The 24,414-nt window shown below is 42.9% G+C and overlaps 1 protein-coding gene across 5 annotated transcripts in view; it reads left to right on the forward strand.

The window, feature by feature from the left end:
* The window catches only part of RNF150 (ring finger protein 150), a 307,968-nt gene that overhangs the window by 237,139 nt on the left and 46,415 nt on the right, over positions 1-24,414 (forward strand). For all 5 annotated transcript variants that reach the window (XM_059722040.1, XM_059722039.1, XM_019489760.2 and 2 more), the window contains 3 exons: positions 7,802-7,873; positions 9,165-9,247; positions 21,533-21,629. In XM_059722040.1, the coding sequence (XP_059578023.1) occupies positions 7,802-7,873; positions 9,165-9,247; positions 21,533-21,629 (252 nt within the window). The remainder of the gene's footprint in view (positions 1-7,801; positions 7,874-9,164; positions 9,248-21,532; positions 21,630-24,414) is intronic.

Here is a 24,414-nt window from a genome sequence, read left to right on the forward strand (position 1 = left end):
GGGACACTGCCAGTTCACAGTGATGATTAAAGATCCCATGCCTTATTTGTTGGTCCTTACCTTAGTGATGGGGCTTCATTCCAAGTTAAATATATACTGTCTGCCTAACTAAATTATTCCTACAATTTTAATAGACTGAAGTGTTCTTCATGTTCTGTTGTGAACTCTTGTATTATTATTACTCAGGTACCTGCCGTATTCCTTCTCAAGCGGATGCCCTTTCCATGGCAGGTGAAATGCCATTAAGCCTTCCACATGCTGTGTAGAGGTCAAACTCACCCTTTTCCTGGGTTTCAATTTTCTTAGCACAGAAATTAACAGTAAGGTACCAGAGCTCAGCTCAGCTCAAAACTATTCGTCCAGCTAAGCTGCTTCTAGGCTTCCTCAGAACTATTCATCCCCCACCTTTTCTTATTCCCATGAGAGTGAACCAGTCCTATCTTCCTTATGGTCATGTGGGGTAATAAATCCACAGAACCCAATCAATCCTCTCCCAACATAATCAGCAGGTAACAAATGTTGGCTGTTCTGGGCAAAATCTGCCAGACTGTTAAGATAATGAAATGAATTAGTATTAAGTAAGAAAAAAGTGCCATGTTGCTGCTTTAAAATGGCAGAAAGACTGATTTTGTCTCAGCAGTCATTCCAGGGGCTGACTCAGTGCTGTTTGGGTTCTGCCAGGGCAGAAGGAACACCTGCTGTCTCAAGATCCCAAAATCCTTCCATCTCAGATGAGGTCCATAGTTGCTGGTTAATCCTACATTGCATGGAATATTTTTAATTTCCAGATCCATGCCTCCATGAGGTATAACATCAAGAGGCCAGGGCAGTGTACTACGTTGAGGCCTAGCCAAAATACTGAACAACATATCTGTTGTTCTGTTGTACTTTCTGCCTGTGCCTCCCCCCTCCTTTCTCCAATTTCTTCTGCACCCCCAGATTGAGGATTTGAACAAGGAATAAGCAAGATGATACCAAGTTATGGGGCAAAGTTAGTACACCAGAGGGCAGGGAGCAGATTCAGGCTGACTTGGACAGGTTGGATCAATGGGCAGAGAGAAATAGGATGCAATTTAATAAAGATAAATGTAAGGTACTCCACCTGGGAAGGAGGAACCCCCAGCACACTTATAGGTTGGGGAGTGTCCTTCTCAACAGCTCGGAGGCAGAGAGGGATCTTGGAGTCATAATTGACTCCAAGATGAACATGAGCTGTCAGTGTAATGATGCGATCAACAAGATCAACAAGGCCGATCGCACCTTGTCGTGCATTAGCAGGTGCATGACTAATAGATCAAAGGAGGTGATGCTCCCCCTCTATGCGGCACTGGTCAGACGGCAGTTGGAGTACTGTGTCCAGTTTTGGGCGCCACACTTCAAGATGGACGTGGGGAATCTTGAGAGGGTCCAGATGAGGGCCACTTGCGTGATTAGTGGCCTTCGTGATAGACCCTACGGGGGGAGGTTGAGAGAGCTGAATCTCTTCAGCTTTCAGAAGAGATGGCTATGGGGAGATTATTAGGGGAGGTCAACGGGGAATAGGGGAAGCACTGTTTACTAAGGCACCCCAGGGAGTGACTAGGAATAACAGGTGTAAATTAGTTGAGAGTGGATTTAGGTTAGATATTAGGAAGAAATTTTTCACAGTAAGGGTGGCCAGGATCTGGAATGGGCTTCCAAGAGAGGTGGTGCTATCACCTAGCTTGGAGGTCTTCAAGAAGAAGCTAGATAGTCACATGGCTAGGATCATCTGACCTCAGTCCTCTTTCCTGCCAGGGGTATGGAGTAGGACACGATGATCCATTGTGGTCCCTTCCGACTCTACAATCTATGAATCTATGAAGACTGTAAACCTCAAGCATTCAAATTTAGACAAGCCCTGGGAAGTATGGGAGCTGAGTTATAAATGGTAATATTGAAGGAAAAAAGTAATAAAAGTTGGGGGCTTATTTGCCCTGTGGTTTTAGAATGTTTGAACAGCACATGCTCAAAGTCTTTTCAGTCAAGAGGGCTAATTTGAATTTTTGTCAATTCATATTCTCAAGCCCTAAAACACCAAATATGACATTTGGAATTAAAATCATGAGAGTTGGCAGTACCAAATAAAGTCAAGTTCCATTGTAAAACAGAGAGGAGTAGAGGCTGTGCTGGCAACAAGCAAAAACGTGCATGTGTACCAAGCAAGGTTTGAGTCTGCTCAGGTAGAACAGGCTGCAGATGTTCAAAGGTATGGAAAACTCTCAGGGAGGCAGAGGAGAGACTGGACAAGAAAAAGAAAAATTCTTACATCACTGGCATTTGGTCATAAGAAACTGTAATGATATACATATGCTTCATTCTTTGTTTTACATCCCTCTTGTGACTTTTACTGTAAGTAGTTGTCAAAAGAGCTCAAATCAGACTCTCCCTTTCTGTCAGGGTTATCTCTCTCTTCTCTCCTGTTCTATTTTTCTTATCTTTGACATTTTTGTTTGGCGCAAGGATAGATTAACAGCACTCCTGTCCTGAGAGCCTCTATATTCTGCTGTGTACAATAGAGAAACAGCTTGTATTTCTTTGCTTGAGTAGAGTTTAAATCTCAGTCCTTTTGTCTTGGTACTCAAAAGGTTTTGCAATTATAATCTGTGTGTGTGTGTGTGTGTCTTTGTATAAAGATGCTACACTTACTTGCTAGAGAAGCTTGACACATGCACCATCAGCCAAGTTGGAAAAGCATGCTCCGAGTCCCCACCCTAGAGTGCACTAAATCTAGTATTTAAGACTGGCTGCCTAGCTCTGGCACGATCTGTGATAGTTTAGTCAACTGTGGTTTCACTAAATAGGGTTTTGATATTAGAGACCTTTAATGCACTGCATTTAAGCCAGAGGCTTGAGAGGAGGGGTTAACATTTTGCCAAATTTTCATTTTTTCAGCCAGTGCATCTGTGCTAGAAGTTCAGTGCCAGGGTGTTGATACCAGTACATGCCAAGACTGGTTGTCTGTAACTACTAATCAGTTGTCTGATACTTATTTGTTTGCCTGGCTTCTTGTAAAGGAAGAGTTTGAAAGTTCTGAAATCTGGTGAGCTACATGTGCTTTTAGAGGATGGGTGAATGGTAATGATAGCTCCTTCCTGACTGACCAAGAAAAACATTTTGACCTTTGCCTGCAGTAGAGAGTGATCTGGTGAAGATTTAAGGAGGACCATTTGTTTCCAGTGTTCAGATCTAGTCCAGTATATGGCTGTCTGTGTATGTGGGTCCAGAGATGACCCATGAAAGAGAGGTTGAAAGCAGTGTTTTGAACCTTTGAATGAGGCCTCTGACACTTTAAGACATGATGGGATCTAATCACAATACCAACAATCCTGCCTCCTGCATTGCTATATGTGCATGGCAGAATGTACATCTTTGGGATTGGGGATTAAATCCCAGTCACATTTTATTTGCTGTTGCAGGAGGAGCCTGGGATCATAAGCCCAGGCTTTCCCTGCACCAGCAAAATGAAACAGGGGTGCTGGCAATCAGCTGATTGTCATTCGGGGCTAGGAACCAAATCAGTTCCCATCCCCAGCTAGCAATCAGCTGATTGTCAAAACCCCAGTGGGGGTTCACAGGGTCTCTGGGATCAGGCTGCCACAGCCGGATATCAGGGTCCCCAAGCTCTGGGAATGAATAAAAACCTGTGTACCACTTACCTGGGCAGCACACAGGTGCGGCTGATGAACTCAGACTGGTGGGGCGGGTGGAGCATCCCGGGGGGGGGGGGGGGGGGGGGGGGGGGTTGCAGCAGCTGGTGGGGGGCACTTGCAGCCTCCCTGCTACCGGCCAGAGTGCCCGGCCGGCTGCAAACCTCTCCTCCCACCCCTCCCTGCTCGTGTGGGATGCTCCATCTGCCCCACCAGTCTGAGTTCACCAGCTGCGCCTGGCAGCACATGGGCCTTTAAAAGGTCCGGGTTGTGGGGAGCCCAGCATCAGGCTGCCACAGTCCAATGCCAAGCTCCCGTGTGCTGGGAACTAGGAAACTGTATGCCACCCAGCTGGGCAGCATGCAAGATTTTGCTGGGTCCTGGGGCAGAGGTGGCCACACATTCAATTTAAGGTGCAATACAAATGAGCCACAAAGTTACTCCACATACACATACACAAATGTGGACTAACTGTATGGCTCATTTACTCTATTATCACGCCTTAAATTAACTTGCATGTATGGCTGAGTTACTATTTAAGGTGTGATTCATCTGTTATTCCATGTGATATATCTGTGTATTACCATGTTTTAAATATAAAGTCGTTTAGGGGCCTGAGAGACATCATCTTCGTAGCTGTTGTGGGCTCCCAAGAAGACAAGCCTTCTAAACCCCATCATCATGTCAGACAGTGTCTCTGAGGTTAGCTGTGTTTGGAGGCTGTAAAATGATGGGAAGGCCTACTTTTGAACATGCAGGTAACTTGCTCCAGCAGTATGCTCAGTGCTGTGCAAAACACAAAGATAAAGACAAGCCCTGCCCTGAACAACTTCGAGCTTGTAAGACAATCATAGGGAAGAAAAGACCAATTATTTGGGAGGAAGTCAATTTAAGATGGGAGGGGTTCCCATTAGCTCTCTCCCATGCCATCTATTAGCACTTGTTTTCCCAAAGACGGGAACAGACATACTTTCCACGTTACCATTCCATTTCATCAGTTAACATTGCCCTCCCAGAAGGACCTCTAGGCTGGACAGTCTTAACTCCTACCAGGCCAAGACTGTGTCCCAGTGTTAATGAGATTATGGGTTTTATAATCATAAATCCCTAAACCTCACATCAAACTATTGTAATGTTAACACTTCTTAACCTTGTAGGCAGCATCTAGGTATGATAGCATGCATTTCAAACAAAAGCAAGAATGTTTTGACAGTATGACTTTATTCCAGCATCTACTGATTGATCCAATTTTTATTGAAATCATGAACTTGCCATCATTTGGGTTAGATAAGAAGAGGCAAGCTTGAAGACGAACAGATCAAAGTTTTAAACCAGCTTTTAATCTTGTTCTTTTCTCTTGAAAAATGTACAGAAGAAAGACTGGATATTTCGTTGTAGAAGTAATAAAAAAAAAATCATAAAAAATTCCAGGTATCAGACATAATGGTTCTTGTGTTTCTTTTATTTTAGATCAGCAGGTTGTCTTTGATTTGCATGAAAGAGACAAATAGTTTACAAGTCATATTTTCAAATCTTGTCTGATCCCTTTGTTCAAGGCAAAGCTAGATGAAGAATGTACCATGTGTTTGTTGTATAACTACAAGATACTCTCTGGAATAGAATAGTTAATTATGTTACAAAATTCACACTTACACCTTTTCTTGGAAGTGAATAAAAGTTCTATGTCTTATGTCAGAGCTGAATTTGTTCTCTCACCTGTAATACTGTGATCACATTCAAACTGAGGTTTAGTAGGCTATGATAAAATCCCTTCCTGTTGCAGGTCTCCAGATTCAATAGGCTAAATATATCTTTAAAATTAAATGCACTGCTTTTAAATGTATCAGAATAACAAGGTGGGGAAAAGATTACCTGTGAATCAATTTGGAGGTGTTATACACCCTCCCTTTATTCATTTCAAGATCAGTTCTAGTTGCAGTTATTTCCAACAAAAGCAGACCCTTTGAACTCTGACATAGGCAGTGTTCCAGGTCTTAAAAGTGTAACGTCCTCCCAATACAATGATAGGAATCAGGATCCCAAATCCACATTGATCAAAAAACCAGCATAAGTGAAATCAGAAAAGGGCATTAGGTATCCAAATATGTTACTTAAGTATGATTCCCCCAGTCTCTATTTTAGTGAGATTGCACATGCAGACAGAAGCCTTAGGATGGTGACATAGGTGCACGCTCAGTTATGGAACATGAATTTACTACTGAAAGACATGGAGTAGTGGCTCCCTTCTACTGTTGGTGCTGCTGATTCTGCAAAGCAGTTTTGCATTTCTTGCTGCTGTAAGCAAGCACTTCCCAGTTTCTGAGAGCTGTGTTCTCATCTGGCAGTTGCTTCACCCTTTGGGGTTTGTCTGGAGATGCAGCATGAATATACAGACCCATACAGTACTGTAGCTCTTACAATCCTGGTATGAAAAAAAAATATTGCTAGGAAGTTTCATTGGGAAAGCACTTACAATTCAGCATCAAAGGTAGAGAAAGGTGAAGAGGAGGAAAAGGAAAGGGACCTAATATGCCATATTTACTTGCATTGAGCATGCCCCTGTATATAATATGCATCTTGGTTTTTAAGAGGCAGAATGAAGAGAAAAAATATTCTTTGCAGACACAGAGTAGCAGCAGCTATGGAGCTGAGCCTGCTTCCGAGCCTGCTCCCAGCCCTGCATGCTGGATTCAGCCTGTGAACTGAACCAGTGTGCTGAGTCTGGGCCTGCAGCCTGAGTCCAACCCTGCACGGGTATGGGTCTGTGGCAATTAACACTTCATCAATCCCCCACTGCCAAATTTCTGTACGCACAGGGATCCACTTTTCTTACATGTAACGTGCATCTGAAGTTTCACCGGCTGCTTTTAACTGGAGGACATGGGGCTCGATATATGGTAAAGGGTTCAGCACTGACCCTGCAACTCACAATGTGTGGACAGACTTCTTGCACCTGCACACAGCTCCATTGAAATCAGCTGGGGCCCCCACACAGGTGCAGTAATCTGCAGGTAATATCAGCTGCTGACATAGTGAAAAGCACAGAAAGACATGCTTCTGCACAAACACTGAGCAACAATTAAGAATAATGACTGACATTTAAATGTACTTTTATTTTCTTGAATGAAAACCACTGGTGCTTTAGCAGTATCCTTTTGAAATAGCCGAATACTGTATTAAAGATAGGGGAACTGGGATCAGAATCTCATCAGAATGGAAATTAAAGCTAAGTACACACAGTCAAAAAGCCTGCGGCTGGATCGATTCAACCTTCACAGGTTAGTCTAAACTGTAGATTGAACCAATAAGCAAGCCAACAGACACTCGCTTTTGATTCCGGAAACGCAGCCACATGCCTGCAGTGGCCCAGGCCAGAAGCCGGGGGGTGCTAGACCACATCTCTCTGCTTGGGACAAGGCTAGCCAGCCCACTCTGCATCCATACTACATCCATCCAGGTTTATCTTAAATTGGTTTTGGCCATTTTGGAAGTGGTTTATGTGCACTGAACTTCTGTTGTGTTACAGATTTGAACTGGTTTCCAATCACTTTTACTGGTTTATGTATAACTTCTGTCCCTTACTGAAGAGAATTATTTTTCACTGTGCCTCAATTTTTTAAATTTTGGTCTAAATGGCTTGCTCAAAGCCATAAACCAGATCAGAAACAAGGGTGGGAGTACAGTTTAAGAATGTCAAATCCCAGTCCTCTGCTCTTATTACTGGAGAGCATCTTCCTCAAAAATAAGTGTCATTTAAGAGAAGAATAAATTGGTCCCCCAAATAGGAGATTGGTTCATACAGATCGGTTTTTACCTGCAGGCAATACCCAAAATAAAACGATTTATTATAATCATAGGCCCGTGCTTGTTCTACATTGAATCTACATTATAAATACCTTCCCCAATGGAATTTACTCAACAATAACTGAGGAGCCTTTAATCCACGCAAGATTTTAAAATAAATGGTTTTTATTTTCCCACAGCATCCTCACTGGCTCTGTCGGTTTGTTTACACTGCACTTCACTGTTTCATGGAAAAATTGTGTCAGATTATTAAACAGCTGCCTGAAAATACGGTGATTTCTTCTGCATAAAGATACGCTTTTTACTAAAGAGGATTTTTGCATTTTCAGCGCCGTCTTGGAGATGCTGCAAAGAAAGCCATCAGCAAGCTGCAAGTCAGAACAATCAGAAAAGGTGATAAGGTAATTCTTCAAGGTTTTCACTTCAGAATGGAGCTTGCAGAGAGGCTCCTTTCACTCTTCCAGGAAGCGGGAAGCAGACGGGGGATGACAGTTACCTGTTCTCACTAACAAACACCCCACAGCCAGGGGAAGAGTGCTGATAAGCAATTTAAGGATGGAATGGAGCAGGGAAGGGAAATAAAAATACAGTAACAGTCTTTTTAGTCTGACCTGTAAATATGTTACTGTTAGAATTTATAAATCAAATTCTCCAGTCCTCATCACTCTGGTAGACCCCGCATTGGCAACAATACTGAAGTGTAAGACCTATGGGACTGGATCCCCGAGGAAAAGCTTTTCTTTTCTTGTTTGTCTTCACATATACCGTATTTAATTCTCAATGAAAAATTAAATTGCAGAGGGTTACAAGGGGCTGGGGGCTTAGGTGGAACAACTGCTTTTTAGTAACTATTCATCTCCCTGTTCTTATCCTGCAGTAAATGATAGCTAATGCAGGAAACTTAACCTTTTTACATTCAGGGACAAGCTGCCTCACTTTACCTTTCACTTAGGGTCTTATTACACGTCTTATTGCCCTTTGAGCTGGTCCAAATGTTAATCGGTGTTAGTGCTAGCTTGAGTTTGAAACAATTGCACATTCAAGCCAGTAGCCTTGAGGACTGAAAGGTAAGTCTGGTGTCCCCTTCCTTACCATCCTGGGCTGTTCTTGGCCCCCAGGGCTCTCTACCACCCCTCCACCCCGTGCCCTCCTGGCTGACTTTCAGCCACCAGTGCTGTCCTGGGGGAGCAGGCAAAGAAGGGGAAACCCCCTGCCCAGTCCCTCCCACGAGTGCCAGGCTGTCTCTCTTTTCCAGACTGAATCCAGTGGGGGAGCAGGTTTGGGTGGTGTATTCACACAAACACAGCCTAAAATGGCTACACCCTAGTGTAACACGAGCTGGGTAATGCAGATCAGAGAGAAACCTAGGCTAAAGTGACACAAGTTTAAGATGCCTAAAGGGTGCATAAAACTAATTTCACGTGTTACTGTGTGGACAAACCCAGGGTTGAAAGCTCCAGAAGCCACCCAAAATTAATATGTAACAAGGCCTTAGCATGCTGTAAGAGTGGACAGAAAGCCACTTATCATGGAGCAGCTGACATAGAAGTCTCTACCCTTTGTTAATTCACTGTATCTTGTTATTGTCCATACCACTTAGGTTCGTGTATGAAGAGATTAGCTCACAAGTTCTTTAAAAAAATAATCTAATGAACACTCTTTCCCACTCTTTCTCTCTGTCTTTTTTCATAGGAAACTGAGCCAGACTTTGATAATTGTGCTGTTTGTATTGAAGGTTACAAGCCCAATGATGTTGTCAGGATATTACCTTGCAGGTAAGTTAGTATTAAGTAGAGAGGCAGTTATACTTCTGATATGTTGCTTTTAAGGGACATGGCCTCTATATTTAGGGCTAATTCTGTTCTCTGAGAACTCTTCAGATAAAATTATCTGAGAATTTACATTCTTTGGATTATGTGCTGTAATTTATTCCCTATTAATCTGATCTGTTTTATAAATTTAAATAACTTCAAGGAGTAGCAAGAACCATGAAACATTAGAGCCTACATTTCTCAATGTTCATGTTTGACATGAGATTAGGTCAGGCTTTCTAGGTAACTGTAGGGTCTATATGGTGACTTTATAATCCCAGGAAGCAGTGTCCCCAAGAACACTGCACTCTTCCAGATGAGCTGCTTCCTGAAATGGAAGCTTACCATGACATTGGAAACAAGTGAATTAGCACTGAATTAGCTCTGGCACCAAGCTAATAAACTAGTCTGTGTAGCGGGAGGCTGGTGGGCTACACTACCTTCTGTAGATCGAGGCCCCCGCAGTGAGGGAGGGTGTAGGGCTGGGGCAGGCACTGCCTAGTCAGGGCAGAGCAGGGCACGGGACAGAGCTGCAGCTTGTCCAGGGTGGGGAGGGGAGGGAAGCGGCTAATGCCACTGCACGCACCCTGAGAGGGCATGGGGGGCATGTGCCCCTGGATCTACATGTGGGGTGGACTGGGGCCAGGGCTGTGTCAAGCTCTTCTCAGCAGGGGGACAAGGCCAGGCTGTGGACGGCAATGGTGCTGAGACAGGGAGTTAGGGGGGGCTGCAGCCACCCCAAAATTTGCCATAGCCCTGTTCCCAGTGCCACCGCTGCCCACCATGAGCGCAGCAGCAGCCTGCCCTGCCCCACATGCAGATCCGGGGGCACATGCCCCCCATGCCTTCCCACTGTGTGACCCGCACCCCGTTCCCCCCAGATGAGCTGCGGCTCCATCCTGTGCCTGCCCCATAGATGTATACTGAGTATCAGGCTGACAAAGTGAAGGCATTTTTGCTACCATTGTTCCCTCATAACTAGAAAAGCTGTAGGTTTCAGGCTGTTTAGAATTCTTTTAGGGAGTTCTGTGTGCTTTTATATTTTTGTAAGAACCGGATTGCTACGTCGGTGGAATCTGTAAATATTGTAAGATCTTCACTTAAAAAAAAAAAAAAAGGAGAGAAAGAGAGAGGCTTGATTTTGCTGTCATTTCTACCAGGTTTATGTTAGTACACTAATTCAGCTGACTTGCGAGAATTTTATTCCTGATCTAAACTAGTACTGAGGATAGATTCTAGCACAAGACCACAGGTATTGCAACTTTTTCTGCTGTACTTCTTTCCAATAAAGTCTAACTTCTCATTAAAAATTAAAACTCAAAAAAAAAATTCCCAAGGATGCCTTGAAAATAAAATTAAACGAATCATAAAATAACACATCTTGCATGGCATACATTAACATATAGTCAAGTATTCCACTTCATGCGCTTTGTTGTATGGAGGAATAAACACTGGATTTTTATCTTCTACTTGAAACAGATTCACTAACAAGAATGTGTATTCCTTTTCAGCTCTGTAGGAAATATGTGCTTCCCTGGTAGTTGTTTTAAATGTTACCAGCTAGGCAATTTTAATAATTTCTGTGCCTGCTTATTGTTATCACTCAATAGCCTACCAGAAACAACTGTTTAATTATGAATTAAACCAAATATAGATCCCCAGCATTAACATGTTAAACAAGTAGTCTTTTTTCAAACATAGGCACAGACATGTCCTTCATTCTGGCAAAAGTACAGAAAATAGGAACATTGCACAAAACTTAAAACTTGGTTTAATAACCAGTATTTTCCTGTGGAACAAAGTTAGGAAATTTTATACAAAATATATAGGTAATCCCTTTGGTGGCAATTATACAGAAGAACTACATCTTAGCAAATCTTTCAGTTTTATAAATCACTCAGGCTTTGGTTATGCTTGGTATTATGAACAAAGTTCAACTGAAATGTATAGTGTTAAATAAGGCTGAATAGGAAATGCAGTCAACTCTTGGCTGACTTAAAAGTTTGCTTGGAAATGACTCAGGCTAAAAGGTTAGTAGCACATCGGTCTTGTACACACAGTTTGAACTTTAGCAATGTTGAATTAAGAAAGCTGAAAAAGATTCCCGCCCAAGTAGCTACTTTATGGAAACCGTTCTCCCTATTATACATGTTTTCAGTAGTAACATTTAATAGATTGATAGGCATTTGCACACCCCAGTAGGTAACTTTATTAACGAATATCACTGTTGTTGTCAGTTAAGTGCCAACATCATGCTGAGTGCTATTTAAGAAATAAAAATAAAGACAGTCCCCACATTCAGGGCTTACAGTATTAAAAAGAAACCAAAGATAAGTTGCACTGAGCAACTGAGAACAGGGAATGAATATTCATAATAATAAAAAGTCTGCGTCAGGTTAAAAAGAAAGGCTGACTATTATGTGAGGGAAAATCACACTCTTCACACTGAGTGTTTATTGCAGAAGGGAGACAAAGGCCTGCAGATATATATCGGCTCTTTCAGATTTCCACCGTATGCCTGCTGGGGGCACCTTGTATATCTACAACATTAGTACATTAATCTGTAGTTCAGGGAAGATGTTAGATTCTCAACAAACCTTAGTAAAACTTCCACTTCCTTTTTTTCTAACTTGTCTAAAAGCCAGCACCAGAACATTAAAACTCAGTGATCTGGCTCAGTTTAAGATGTTGTTTCTGTCCCAGAAATTCGTGTATACTTTACAGATTGCATATATGAGAGGTTGCCTCTTTCACCAGGCAATATTGCTGCCACCATGCTTACTAGAGGGACTCAACCTAAAGTCACTTTGTCACAAAGGCAAGAGCAGCTGGCAGAATGTTCTCCATGGGTCCTGTTCTTTGGAATTTTCTCTTCTGCACCATAGATCCAAAATTACCCAATTGTGTTGATTTTCATGGTGTACTGTGCAAAGCCAGTCTCCTTTTCCCAGACTTTTGGGAAGGGAGTTGGTTGGAACTTGTGATTGGGGTCACATTTATCTGTCCTCCTTTCTTTCAGGATGCTGTCAAGTTTATTTTTGTTTGACATAGTTTAAAAATAAAATCATATTAAAGAAAGTTGTGTAGAGCCTTGGATCGATGCATGTAATGTATCAAATATACTTGCCTGTTTGTTTAGATTTGTGCATCAGCAGCTCTCCCACTCAATCACTGCATCTGGTAACTGTCTTGAGGCTTCTTTTTTAAGATTTGTGCTGTCCCCAAAATGTATACTGAAAATCCACCAGTCAGTACAGGCAGTCCTCAAACTTATGACACAATTTGGTTCCTGAAAATCTCGTCTTAAGTCGAAACATTGTAACTTGGAACCAATTTTCCAATAGGAAGCAAAGTTATAAATGGGGGACCGGTTCCTGAACCAAGGCCCAGTACCCTGTTATCACCAAAAAATAACCCAGAATTTATACTCAATCGATTATAGATGAGTAATATAGCTACATTGATGTATTTATATTGTAAATAGCAATGGAAGGACTTCTTTGAGGTGTCTTTGCTGGATTCTTGGTTGGAGTCTTCTCAGGAGTCTTGACTGCAGGTTTTTCTGGAGTCTTGTCTGCTGTGTTAAAGAAAGTGTCCAAGGAAGTTTGGACACGTTGTCTTCTTTTGCTTGTCAGTTTCTCTGTAGCAGCTGTACACGTTGGATACGCCCCTACTCCCTGATGCACTGCATTCAGTGTTGGGGTCATGTTCCTCAAATGGACATGTCAGCTTCCAAATGTTGAAATGCCTCAGCCAACACTTTTGTTGTCAAGACTTCACAAGTAGGAGTCTCTTCAACAGTGGGTACATCTTCTTTCTCTGCTACTTTTTGTTGTTCATCCTGAATGATGCCTAAACTCACAGGAGCATGGGGTTTATCTTGATCCTCCAGCCAAATGATTAACAGCCCATAGCCCCCAGAGCGAAGCCACGGCTCGTCCAGCTGCTCCCCCATGGGGAGGCTGACAATGCCCAGCTGCACCCTGGGGGCTATGGGCAGCCATGGAAGAAGCCACAGCTCATCTGGCTGCTCCCACCACGGCAAGGTAGGCAGCGCTGGGAGCAGGGGCTATGGGTGGTCACGAGAGAATTTGCAACTTGTCCAGCTGCTCCCCCCACGGCGAGGTGGAAGGCGCTGGGAACGGGGGCTCTGCCCTGCTGCCGTTTGTCCAGCTGGGGATAGGGGAGGGTGGGATGCAGGTGCGGCTCGCTCCGGATGGAAGGCGCTGGGAGCAAGGGCTCTGCTCTGGCGCTGCTTGTCCAGCTGAGGCTAGGGAGCTCTGGGTAGAGGTGCTCCACTGCCTTGGACAAGCGGTGTGCAGCGGCAGAGCCGCTCCTGCCTCCCTGCACCTCCTGGCTGAACCATGGTTTCGCTCTGCCCCAGAGAGCAGTGGCAGGGCATGGAGGGGCTTGTGCCCTGGATCTACTTGAAGCAGCCTAGGCTGCTCCGGGTGGGTGGTGGGGAATTTTAGGGTGGCTGCAGTGCCCCTGTAGCCCCCACTCTGCTACCCACCCCACACAGACCCGGGGGCACACCCCCCCGCCATGCCCTGCAGTTGCCGCCACTCAACAGGGCAAAATCAAGGCTCGTCCAGGAGACGCGGGCAGGCTGGAGCGGTTCCGCTGCTGTGCATCACTTGTCCGAGGCAGCGCCTCTGCCCTGCACCCCGGCTGCGCAAGTGGTGGCAGGGCAGAGCCTCCACTTCCAGCACCTTCTGCCTGGCACACGGCCCTGGCCGCCCCACACAGACCCAGGGCACATGCCCCTCCATGCCCTCTCAGACCTGCAGCATGCAGCGGTGGGAGCCGTCCCACCCCCTCCCCACACCCTACCGCCCCGGCTGGGTAGCACTTGCCCCAGCCACAATCCCTCCCTCACTGCAGGGGCATTGACATGCCTCACCACGCATCTTCCCTCCCCTCTCCCCCCCACCACAACAGACTGTCCAGCATTGTAAAAGCGAAACCCGTGTCAGATCATCGAAACAGGGTGTCAGTTTACAAATGTTGTAAGTGGTATTCGACATAACTCGAAATGTCATAAGTCGAGGACTGCTTGTACTTCAGTAGAGATAGATATGTCAGAGCCACACAAAGAGATGTTTTTAGCACATTGATTATTTCACTGGCTTCTTCACTAAAACATACTCTTTAGTTGCAGTGAAGTCAGTGATGGGTATCCTGCCTTTATTTATGCCATACCGAATAATACAGAGGGGAGATCCATTTCATTTATACCTTTTTTTCTCTATGGGACCAGATCTTACAATTTTTTTTAATTTTTTAAATTTCACTCCATGGACCACAGAATTTAAATTGACAGGTTGAGATAAAATAGTGTACTACTTGGCTTTTGCATGTTGTACTGAAATAAGTTTTGGTTTAATAACCAGTTTTAAGAGGAGCAGTAGCAAGCTTCATTAAAATAGGTTTTTGAAGGCATTGACACTGCACTGAATGTAACCATGTTCCAGTGTTCCCAGTGTGCTGTCAACTGTCCCAGTCCTGTCTTGTGTGTGATTTCAAATCTCCCTTCATTTTTTCTTCCCAATGTTTGGGGATAGCTAGGTTGCTGGTACTACTGATGCTGCTTTGTCTTCCTCTTACTAACCACTTCTTTCATTGCATAGCACTGTCACCTTCTAGGTTATTATCTATTTCTGGTTAATCTCTTTTTCTCTTTGGTCACCTCGTCTCTATCAACACTGCATGCTATATCCTGCTCTGCCCTAGCTCACATTCTTTCCATGACTTCTATTCCATTAACAACCCTGCTTCACTGACCATGCTCCACTCATGATTTCCTCCACCTGTATTACTGAAGAAACCTAAATGTTCTGCAGAAACCCAAAACTCTACCCCCCACCTCCACGTCTCAGGCTTAGTCTCCCTGACTCCATGCATTTTTCATGTTCTGGCCCATGTGTTGCTCATGAGAAAAGCCACAATCTATGCAGGCTTATTCCACTGCATATTTATTCTCTTTAATCAACTTAGTTATCTTACCTTGAAAAACAGTCATACTCATGTACTCTTCACTAAATCTCATGACTACACCTGTAACTGCTGAACCCTCTTCATGTACTTTCCTAGCATCCCCATGTGTCCTGGCATGAGATTTAAGCAACTTGTTCTTATGGCCCTGTGCAATTTAGTTTTCTCTCTGCTTCTGTCTCCCTCTTGCCTCATTCCTTGTTTCTGACTAGAACCTATGTGATAATAAACTTTCTAGTTTGCTTGCAGTTCCAGAAATAAAAATAAGATTTCAATAAAGGACGTTGGGTAAACCTAAAATGAAAGCTACTCAAAATGTTTAGCAACTAAAATCTAAGGAAAAGAAATCAGCTTGAAGCCATACAGAGTGTTTCATTTGACCCAAAATGTTTTGTTTTAAAATGCTTCAAAACAAAACTTGAAATGGTATTTTAAGACACTTGGGTAAATTTATTTTCCTCATTTCAAATCAGACCATTTCATTCAGAAAAGTTGGTGTGAAATGTTTCAGCTTCCTTGGAATATTTTTTCATAGTCTCCTCTGCCCACTGAAAAAGTTCTGAGGCTGATTCATGTGTCCCAAATCTGCATTTTTCGACAAAGTGTTTTGGCAAAAATAATTCACCTGGCTCTACTCCTGACCTCTCTCCTTCTTGCCTTTTTCCATGCCGATCTCTGTGGTTCTTTCTCACCGTCCCCTTCACTTGGAAGACTTCTGAACTCACTGACATTTCTTCCAACTTCATCTTTTGCTTTACATTGCTTTCAAAGTTCACTTCCTCAAGTGAATTTCAAACATTTAATCCTAAAGACCGCTGAGTTTTCTCAAATGACTGCATCGTGTTATTGTTGCCCTTACATCTTATTCTTTGTTTGTCTTTTTCTACCTGCTGTGAATTATGAAGTCTTCAGGGCAAAGATCTCCTGATCGTTTGTTTAAAATTCCTTGTACATGTATGGGAATGTAACACAGGATAAAAAATAAAACAGAGCTTCACAACAAAATTTGCAAAAATAGATTCCTCATTTACCCAAACAGTGCTATGCAAAATGATAAAGAGATCATTTTGACCTCTGATTTGTAACAAATTCACAGAAGTTTAGGGCTGGAAGGGACTTTAAACCTACACATCTAATTTTGGAGCCATTGAAACTAACACATTTTCTAACAAATAAAATGATCCTTCAATCTGACCAACTGTTGTACAAATACAGGCTAAAACCAATTAAACTATAGTATATAATTTAATTTAGTATTTGAAGCAGTGCAAAGAGATACGTCACAAGGTTAAGTCACTTGACATTGATAGCTTTCCTTTAAGAGTGTTGTTCTATAAAACCAGCTGACCTCAAGGAGAGCAGAACTTCAGTTAAATGCCTGTAAAACATGAAAATTCCAAATTTTCTCTGATTAACAGTCCTTATGAAATGCTGTAATGTGATCTGTGGCCTCATTGAGGTTTGCAGAGCTGGAACTTGAAAACAAAGGGGAACTTTCAAGTCTATGTTGGAATGACCTGACCTTATTTCTGCAAGTTACATATTCTTGATCAGAAGCAGATTTTTGTCCAGTTTTTTTTTCAAGAGCATATGAATATGCAAGCTCTCTAAAAAATACTTAAATTGATTATTTTGGCTAAAATTAGCTTTAAATGTTGGCACTTATGCTAGCATAGGGGTTTGGGTACATTATTAAAGAAAACAAATCAACTAATTAATAATATTTAATATAGTTATTACATATAGCTCAAAAACAAGACATTGACTTCAGTATACTACATAAATCAACACACTCAAGGTAATTTGACTGAGCATAAGCTTTAAATGTAAATTATTTATTGGTTCTCAGTTATTGGTTCTTAGAGTAGCTCCTCAGGGATTGTAAATAAGCTATATATTGCAGTGCTTTCACCTACTGGAAATGCTTGTCTGATGATATGCTGAATACAAACCTCCTGGGATAAGGAGAAGGCAGGGATTAGATACTACAGAGATTGAAATTTGATGCATTATGTGGTTGTCCCAACAAGGCAAAAGCTGTTTTGGAAAAAGAGTTGTGAACCTTAGTAACCTTAGCAAAGTAGTGGCTTTAACTTTTAAGTATCATGATACTTCATTTACATGAATCATGATGACATGCAGTGTCGGATGAGGCCTGACAAACTTTGGTGTTGCAGCCAATTGATATAATTAGACTAGATTCAGCTTCCAAGAAGAGATCTGCTCTCTACCATAGCAGTATGAAGTCAGACTCAGAATAAAAAGGAGTATTATCAATTCTCTTTTAACTTTACTCCCAGAGGGTCCGTGTCCACAAGAAAGGGAGCTGAGTTGAGTGAGTAAGGGTCCCAGATTTCATATACTTTTCGACTAGAATTTCTACTAATATTTAATATGAAATGCAGCAAGTATACAGAACGATACAACCACGTAGTAAGAGTAGTTAAGAATCAACAATGATGAAAATGTACCTCAGTATCTTCCAACTAGTTGAAAGACTGTTATATATATTTTTATGTGAGGAACAATGTTGGGGGTTTTGTGTTTGTTTGTTTTTTAAATATTGAGATGGAATACAGAAGCAAAATTATTACTTTGCACATATTGGACTTAATACATAAATATTCCTGTACATGAGATGATCCTGGCTTTCTCAGCAGTAACATCTTCTGTGCAGAGGTAGTATTTCTGTTATTGATGATCTGCTAACTCAACAGATAGTATTAGTTTAGTTGGCAGATGTGCCCTTTTCCTGGTAGGTAACGACTCCTAAAGACACCAATGAAATACATGTGTGGGTTAGTGAAGGCCCAGTGAAATGTAGAATCACAGTGAAATACGTGTTTATATGCCTGTCTTCAGCAGTGTGGACAATACGTCAGCAAAGTTCTGCCTGACTGAAATATGACATGCAAGGGTAGATATTTGAAATATTCCCTTATATACTTAAGAGAAGGCATTTACACTTGCCCTGAAGTAAGCCAATTGGATTTAGTCTGCAACATTTCTCATTTTAATTCATATGTGTATATGGATCCTCCTATTTTAATATAAAAATGTCCTCTTTCAATTTTGTTCAAGTCCTTTGTATTTCTGTCCAATTTTTGTAACTAGGTAAGTGTGTATGCAAGTTCTTGCACAGAAACCTAGATGCCAAGACTACGGCTACACTGTTTTTAGATCCGTACAGTTAAGTCAATGCTAACAATAAAGTAGGTGGTATTATAGACTGAAATAGGGGTTGGAAATAGGTACAAAGTATCCTAATGCAGATGAAGCTACAGGGCATGTTCAGGGAGGAGCAAATATACATATGAGATAAGCTGGTGTGTCTTACTCTTGACTAAATAAATTCAGTGTCCAAGATAATGCAAAAACAGCTGTTTAGTGACAGAAAAGAAAATAGCAGATATTCTCATGAAAACCCAAAGATGAATGGGAAGAAACAATTTTTTTTTTTTTTTTTTACAAAATACTCTGACTTTCAGGAGAAGAGGCCTCTGCTCCAGAGTCTAAACTGAGACCAAGTCTGTGCCTCAACACACCTCCATCCAGCTGCAGTCAGGTTCTCCCTCGTGAAAATCTGGGCAAATGGACACCACCTCTCTCCTGGGGATAGATTCCCCTCAGTTAAAATATTTGCAGAATAACTTACAAACAAACCAGACAAAGCCTGGCCAAAAGGCTGCACATGTTGCAGTAATTAAAAGGAGTGAGGAGCTCCCACTAGGCTGTGCGTGGGCACTCCCTTTGTGGAAAATCTCTGAAACTCGGACACAAAGACAGCAGATAATTTCCTCACTGAGCACTCTGGGAATTCTTGATTTCCTCCCTTAGATATCTTGATTTCCACACCCCACAGCACATCCTCCCGTGAAGAAGCAAAGGCATCCATAAAATGTACACATTCAATCAGTGGTTCTGAAAGGGGTACTGCAAGAGCCACAGCAGTGCGGTGCGAGATCTTCCCTGTGTGAAGAGGGAATTGCTCTCCTCCCCACTCTGCACCTGCCCCAGCTACCCCAGCAGCACCTGAGGCTGCTCCTCTGGGGACTGCCGCCACTGCTGCTGTCTTTCCTGCCCCCAGGCAGCCCCTGGGCCAGCCTTCCCCATGTTCCCAGCAGCGTGCTCTGCTGCAAGGAGGCAGGCTGGTGGACACACCGCTCAGCTTGTCCCCTTCATTGCTTCCACACTCCCAAGGGACTGCAAGGGTGATCACCAGCATGTGAAACCCTGTGTCACAACCCAAGGGTGTGATTTTTGTTTGTGTGTGCTTCGGCACTGCTAAATTATTTTCCCGCCACTTGTAGCTTTCTTTGCAGGGTGCATTTCTGAGCTGCAGAGAGGAAATGCACGTTGCAAGGAGTTCCCGCCATTTGTATTCAGATTCGTGCCCCACTATTGGTCAGTTCTAAATTATTCCTACGTGGCGGCTAGCGATTGGCTTGCTAGCCGTATAAGAGGCTTGAGTGGTTTCCGCCCAAGTTGGAGGACTCCACGAACATCAGGAGGAGGAGACTTCACATCTTGTGAAGATCTCTAAGTGCTGCGGAGCCTATTGGACCCAGCGTGAATATCAAGAAGGCAACAGGGGTCTTATCAGCCTCTCGCCTCTCCCCGTTGCCGAACAATCCCTCGACATACCCTTCCCTGCGCACAAAGTTCCACGGAGCCTCAAAAACTTCATGTGAGTGAATTGTGAGTGAATCCAGAGTTCTGTCCGAGTCCTTAAACTGGGACTTAAGCGAAGTATTCCTGGAAGTTTTCCAGCCTGCACCGCAACCATCTACGGTGTAAGTAAACAATCTTAAACAACCATTAAGCGTCCGTGCCTAATTCTAGCGTGCCGCCTGCCTTCCCTGACCCGGCGTGTCCGGGCTGCTGGCCACAGCCCGCCACGTGAAAAAAGGGCCTCGGACTGCTCCCGGCCCGCACACCCTGCAGGAGCAGCCTGAACACCAGGGGCTGCCTTTGCCCCCTGAGCTACAGACCTGGGGCTGGAAGGGGCAGAGAGGGGAAAGAGCAGGGCACGTCACAGTGAAGTCCTGCCCCCACTGCCCTTAAGTGGTATCAGGCAGCTAGATTAGTAGTTCTCAACTGTTTTAGCCTCAAGGCCCCCCTCCAGATATTTTCTGAATTTGGATCTATCTCAGTGATTTTCAACTCAGGTGCTGCAAAATTCAGAAAAGGTATGGAGGGGGCTTGAGGATAAAAAGGTTGAGAGCCACTGGTATAAAAACTAACCCTTTGCTTAAAGAGATTTTTTTTTAATGTCAATTTTTTTGATAATACATCTCAGCCTGGTTGATTTCCTCTGGCAAGGGAATGGAATATATGTTTTGGAAGAAAAAAATTATTTCTATCTTTATATACATACACACACACCTTTTTGGGTGTAAGAATGAAGTGTCCTGCCAGTATTTAATCCAGAAAAAAGTGTGTCCCGGGTATCAAAAGTTTGGGAAATACTGCATTAAATGTTGGTTTATACAGCCTCATTTTTGGTTGGGCAGCTGTAGGTACCTTAGACTCATGGTCAAGAAACTATGCTACCTGTAACTGGATAAAATGTGAGCAAGATGCCTTGCATCATCCAGATGCCTTCACTGTGTTACTGGCTATCTTTTTCTGGCTGAAGGAACAGCATCAGCCGTACATTAGGAAGAGAAATACAGCTAGAGTGCTTCATTTCAATAGCTGGTGGTTTAGGAGCAGAAAGATAAAAGTAGTAGTGGTTTTACTTTTTCTTGCTCTTATTTTTCTTTCTTCTAAGTATTGTCTTTTCCCTGCCTCTGCCTTTTAACATTTTTCCCACAAAAAGTGAGTCAGTACAAACCATGATTGTAGGATCACCTTTGTGTTCTGGGGCCATCACTAGAGAACTGTGTGATTTGACCTTTACTACCAGTCACATTCTCTTTACAAGTATTAGAGTTTACAGTCTATAAGAGTTTAAGAAAGTTTTTTTGCTGCTACATGTAACATACTATTTTTTCTGATTTTTTTGGAATTTCTAGTTTGTATACATCTTGCTGGCACTGGCAGGGGGCTGTGCACACACCTGAATGAGATAAAAGGGAAGGGCATTTTATACTGTGTCTGTGCCATTTTCTAAGCCTCTTGCATATGACAAAACCACACTTTCACCACTCCCAGATTTGACCAAGTTCAAAAGAAACTGCTAGGACTCGCCAAAAAACTCTTAACCTCTGTTGGGGTGGATGGGAATTTAAAATATCTTGCTTTTCATTGCAGGCATCTCTTTCACAAATCTTGTGTAGATCCCTGGCTGCTAGACCATCGCACCTGCCCTATGTGTAAAATGAACATTCTGAAAGCTCTAGGGATTCCGGTAAGCATGGCACGTGGCCGACCAGCCACAGAGTGATAACCTCTCCTGCTTGGGCGCGTGCCCATCTGTTTCTTTCTCTCTCGGTTCTCAAACCACCCTTAGCGCTATGGTATGCTGATGTATTTGGGGGCACACAAGTGAATAATGCGTCCCATTTTTGCTTCCCATTCTTTACACCCACCCGTTGGGAAGGGTTGGGGGTGGGTGTGCGTGTGGTTTAGTTTGTTGAAAGTGTTTGTTTGTTTAAGGACTTGGATGGATTTCCACGTTCTCAAGTAGACCTTTTCCGTTTACTGTTTTATATTAGGACTGGGATTTTATTCTTGACTTCAGTCTTTATTGCAATGTCAAAGCAAAAATGTAAAACTAAAATTTCTCCTGAGGCATAAGAATAAGACCATTGGCCTCTAATGCTGACCACCAGATTTATGGCCCTTATGTGATTGGTCCCATCCCTTATCTTACAGCATAGTTGCAGTAGGCCTCCTGCTTATGAAACCTTTCCCCCAATTAATTAAACATGGAGTGAATCATATGATATAAGGACACAGACTGTCATCCAGTACATTCAGAACTGTTTAGAAATCTGCAAAAAAAAAAACCCCAAACTGTGAATTGATACTTGAATTTTCAAATTCAGATGTTGCATATATCCAGTATTCCTAAAAGCAGGTATTACAAAGTTCACTGCCTTCTCCAGCAATAATGACACCATCTATGCATTGGGTGGAAAAGTAACTTATGACTGTACAGTTCAAAGCTGAAACACTGGTAGTTGGTGGACTAGCAGCTGCTCCAAATACCATCCCCAAGCAGAGATGGTAGTATGCCAGTTTTATATATCTGTGTGCTACACAAGTGAGCTGTGGCAAAACAAAGGAGAGTATATGAACAAATTAGGACAACTAATGTAGCTACCTCCAAGTGCAGCAATGAACTGTCACAGAGATATAATCCAAACAGACTACTGAGATGAAAAACAAGGCTGGTAGCAAGTGATGTTTTATTACTCTATGGAAAAATGCAGAAGGAAAAAAAAAATCATGCAGGTGTGTTAACTAGCTTAGAACAATGAAAACTAAAACTGCCTATGAAATTATTATGATATCACTATATATAAGCAATTTTTTCTAACATACACATATATTGTCCACAAAGTAAAACATGAAAAATACATCAGTGTTACAATCTGAAGCATCTGGAGGTCAGGAAATGTCAGAATTAAGGTTGCCTGTGCAATTCAGCATTGTGTTATACTCTAATGACTTGATCATGCAGTTATTTTTTCATGGGGTCCCTGACTCAGTGCACAGGATAGGCAGTACTCACTTAGTGAGCAGTTTTACAATATTTAATTTTATCCTCCTCGTTCAGTGTATGACACCATGTCTTATTTCCACATCATGCAGTCTGTGCTGAATGTAGAATTGTTCCTTTTGTCATGTGCGTTTCAGTGGCTTTATTACTGCAGTAGTTGAATGCTTCACAAGACCCCAAAGAAGTAAGATAGAATTATCTGAATTTTACCCATGGAGGATGTAGTAAAGTCTCCAGTCATTTTGAGTGCCCAGTTTGATAAGCTTTAGGCTTGATTTTTCAGATGTCTGGTATCGTCTACCATTTTTCATGTTCTTAGCACAGTTCATATTTACTTCAGTTCCAGTTCTGAATGGCAAGCACTTCTGCAAATGTGACCTGTAGTGACTCAGATTCTAGAAAATAAATAATGTATTCTAATTTACATGACCTGCCCAACACCACATGCAAATTGCATGGCAGAAGCAGGAGTACAGCCTCATTCTCCTGAGTGCTGCTGAGGAGCTTTGGTAACCATGAAACACAGAATCATACAAAATTAGGGTTGGAAGGGATCTCAGGAGGTCATCTAGTCCAACCTCCTGCTCAAAGCTAGATCATCCCCAACTAGATTATTCCAGCCAAGGCTTTGTTTAGCCAGGTCTTAAAAACCTCCTAAGTAACCTGGATACCATTGGTTAAAAACCTCTTAAAAACCTCTGGGTAACATGTTCCAGTGTTTTACTACCCTCCTAGTGAGAAAATTCTTCAGAATATCTAACCTAAACTTCCCTTGCTGCAACTTAAGACCATTGCTCCTTGTTTTGTCATCTGCCGCCACTGAGAATGGTCTAGCTCCATTCTCCTTTGAACCCCTCTTCAGGTAGTTGAAGGCTGCTATTAATTCCCCTCTGTCTTCTCTTCTCTAGACTAAATAAGCCCAGTTCCCTCAGCCTCTCCTCTGCAGTCATGTGCCCCAGCCTCCTCACCATTTTCATTGTCTTTCACTGGACTCTCTCCAATTTGTCCACATCCTTTCTGTAGTGGGGAGCCCAAAACTGAACACAGTATTCCAGATGTGGCCTCACCAGTGCTGAATAGAGGGGAATAATCACTTCCCTTGAGCTGCTGGCAGCACTCCTACCAATGCAGCCCAGTATGCCGTTAGGCTTCTTGGCAACAGGGGCACACTGTTGGTTCATATTCAGCTTATTGTCCACTGTAACCCCCAGGGCCTTTTCCGCAGAGCTGCTGCCCAGCCAGTCAGCCCCAGCCTGTACCGGTGCAAGGGATTGTTCCATCCTAAGTGCAGGACTTCGCACTTGTCCTTGTTGAACCTCATGAGATTCCTTTTGGCCCAGTCCTCCAATTTGTTTAGGTCACTGAATCCTAGCCCTACCCTCCAGAGTATCTACTGCTCCCCCCAGCTTGGTGTCATCTGTATACTTGCTGAGGGTGCACTCCGAGCATGGCTCCACAGCCCTGAGCG

The sequence above is a fragment of the Alligator mississippiensis genome, chromosome 2 (genome assembly GCF_030867095.1).
Source record: "Alligator mississippiensis isolate rAllMis1 chromosome 2, rAllMis1, whole genome shotgun sequence".
NCBI classification, from domain to species: domain Eukaryota; kingdom Metazoa; phylum Chordata; order Crocodylia; family Alligatoridae; genus Alligator; species Alligator mississippiensis.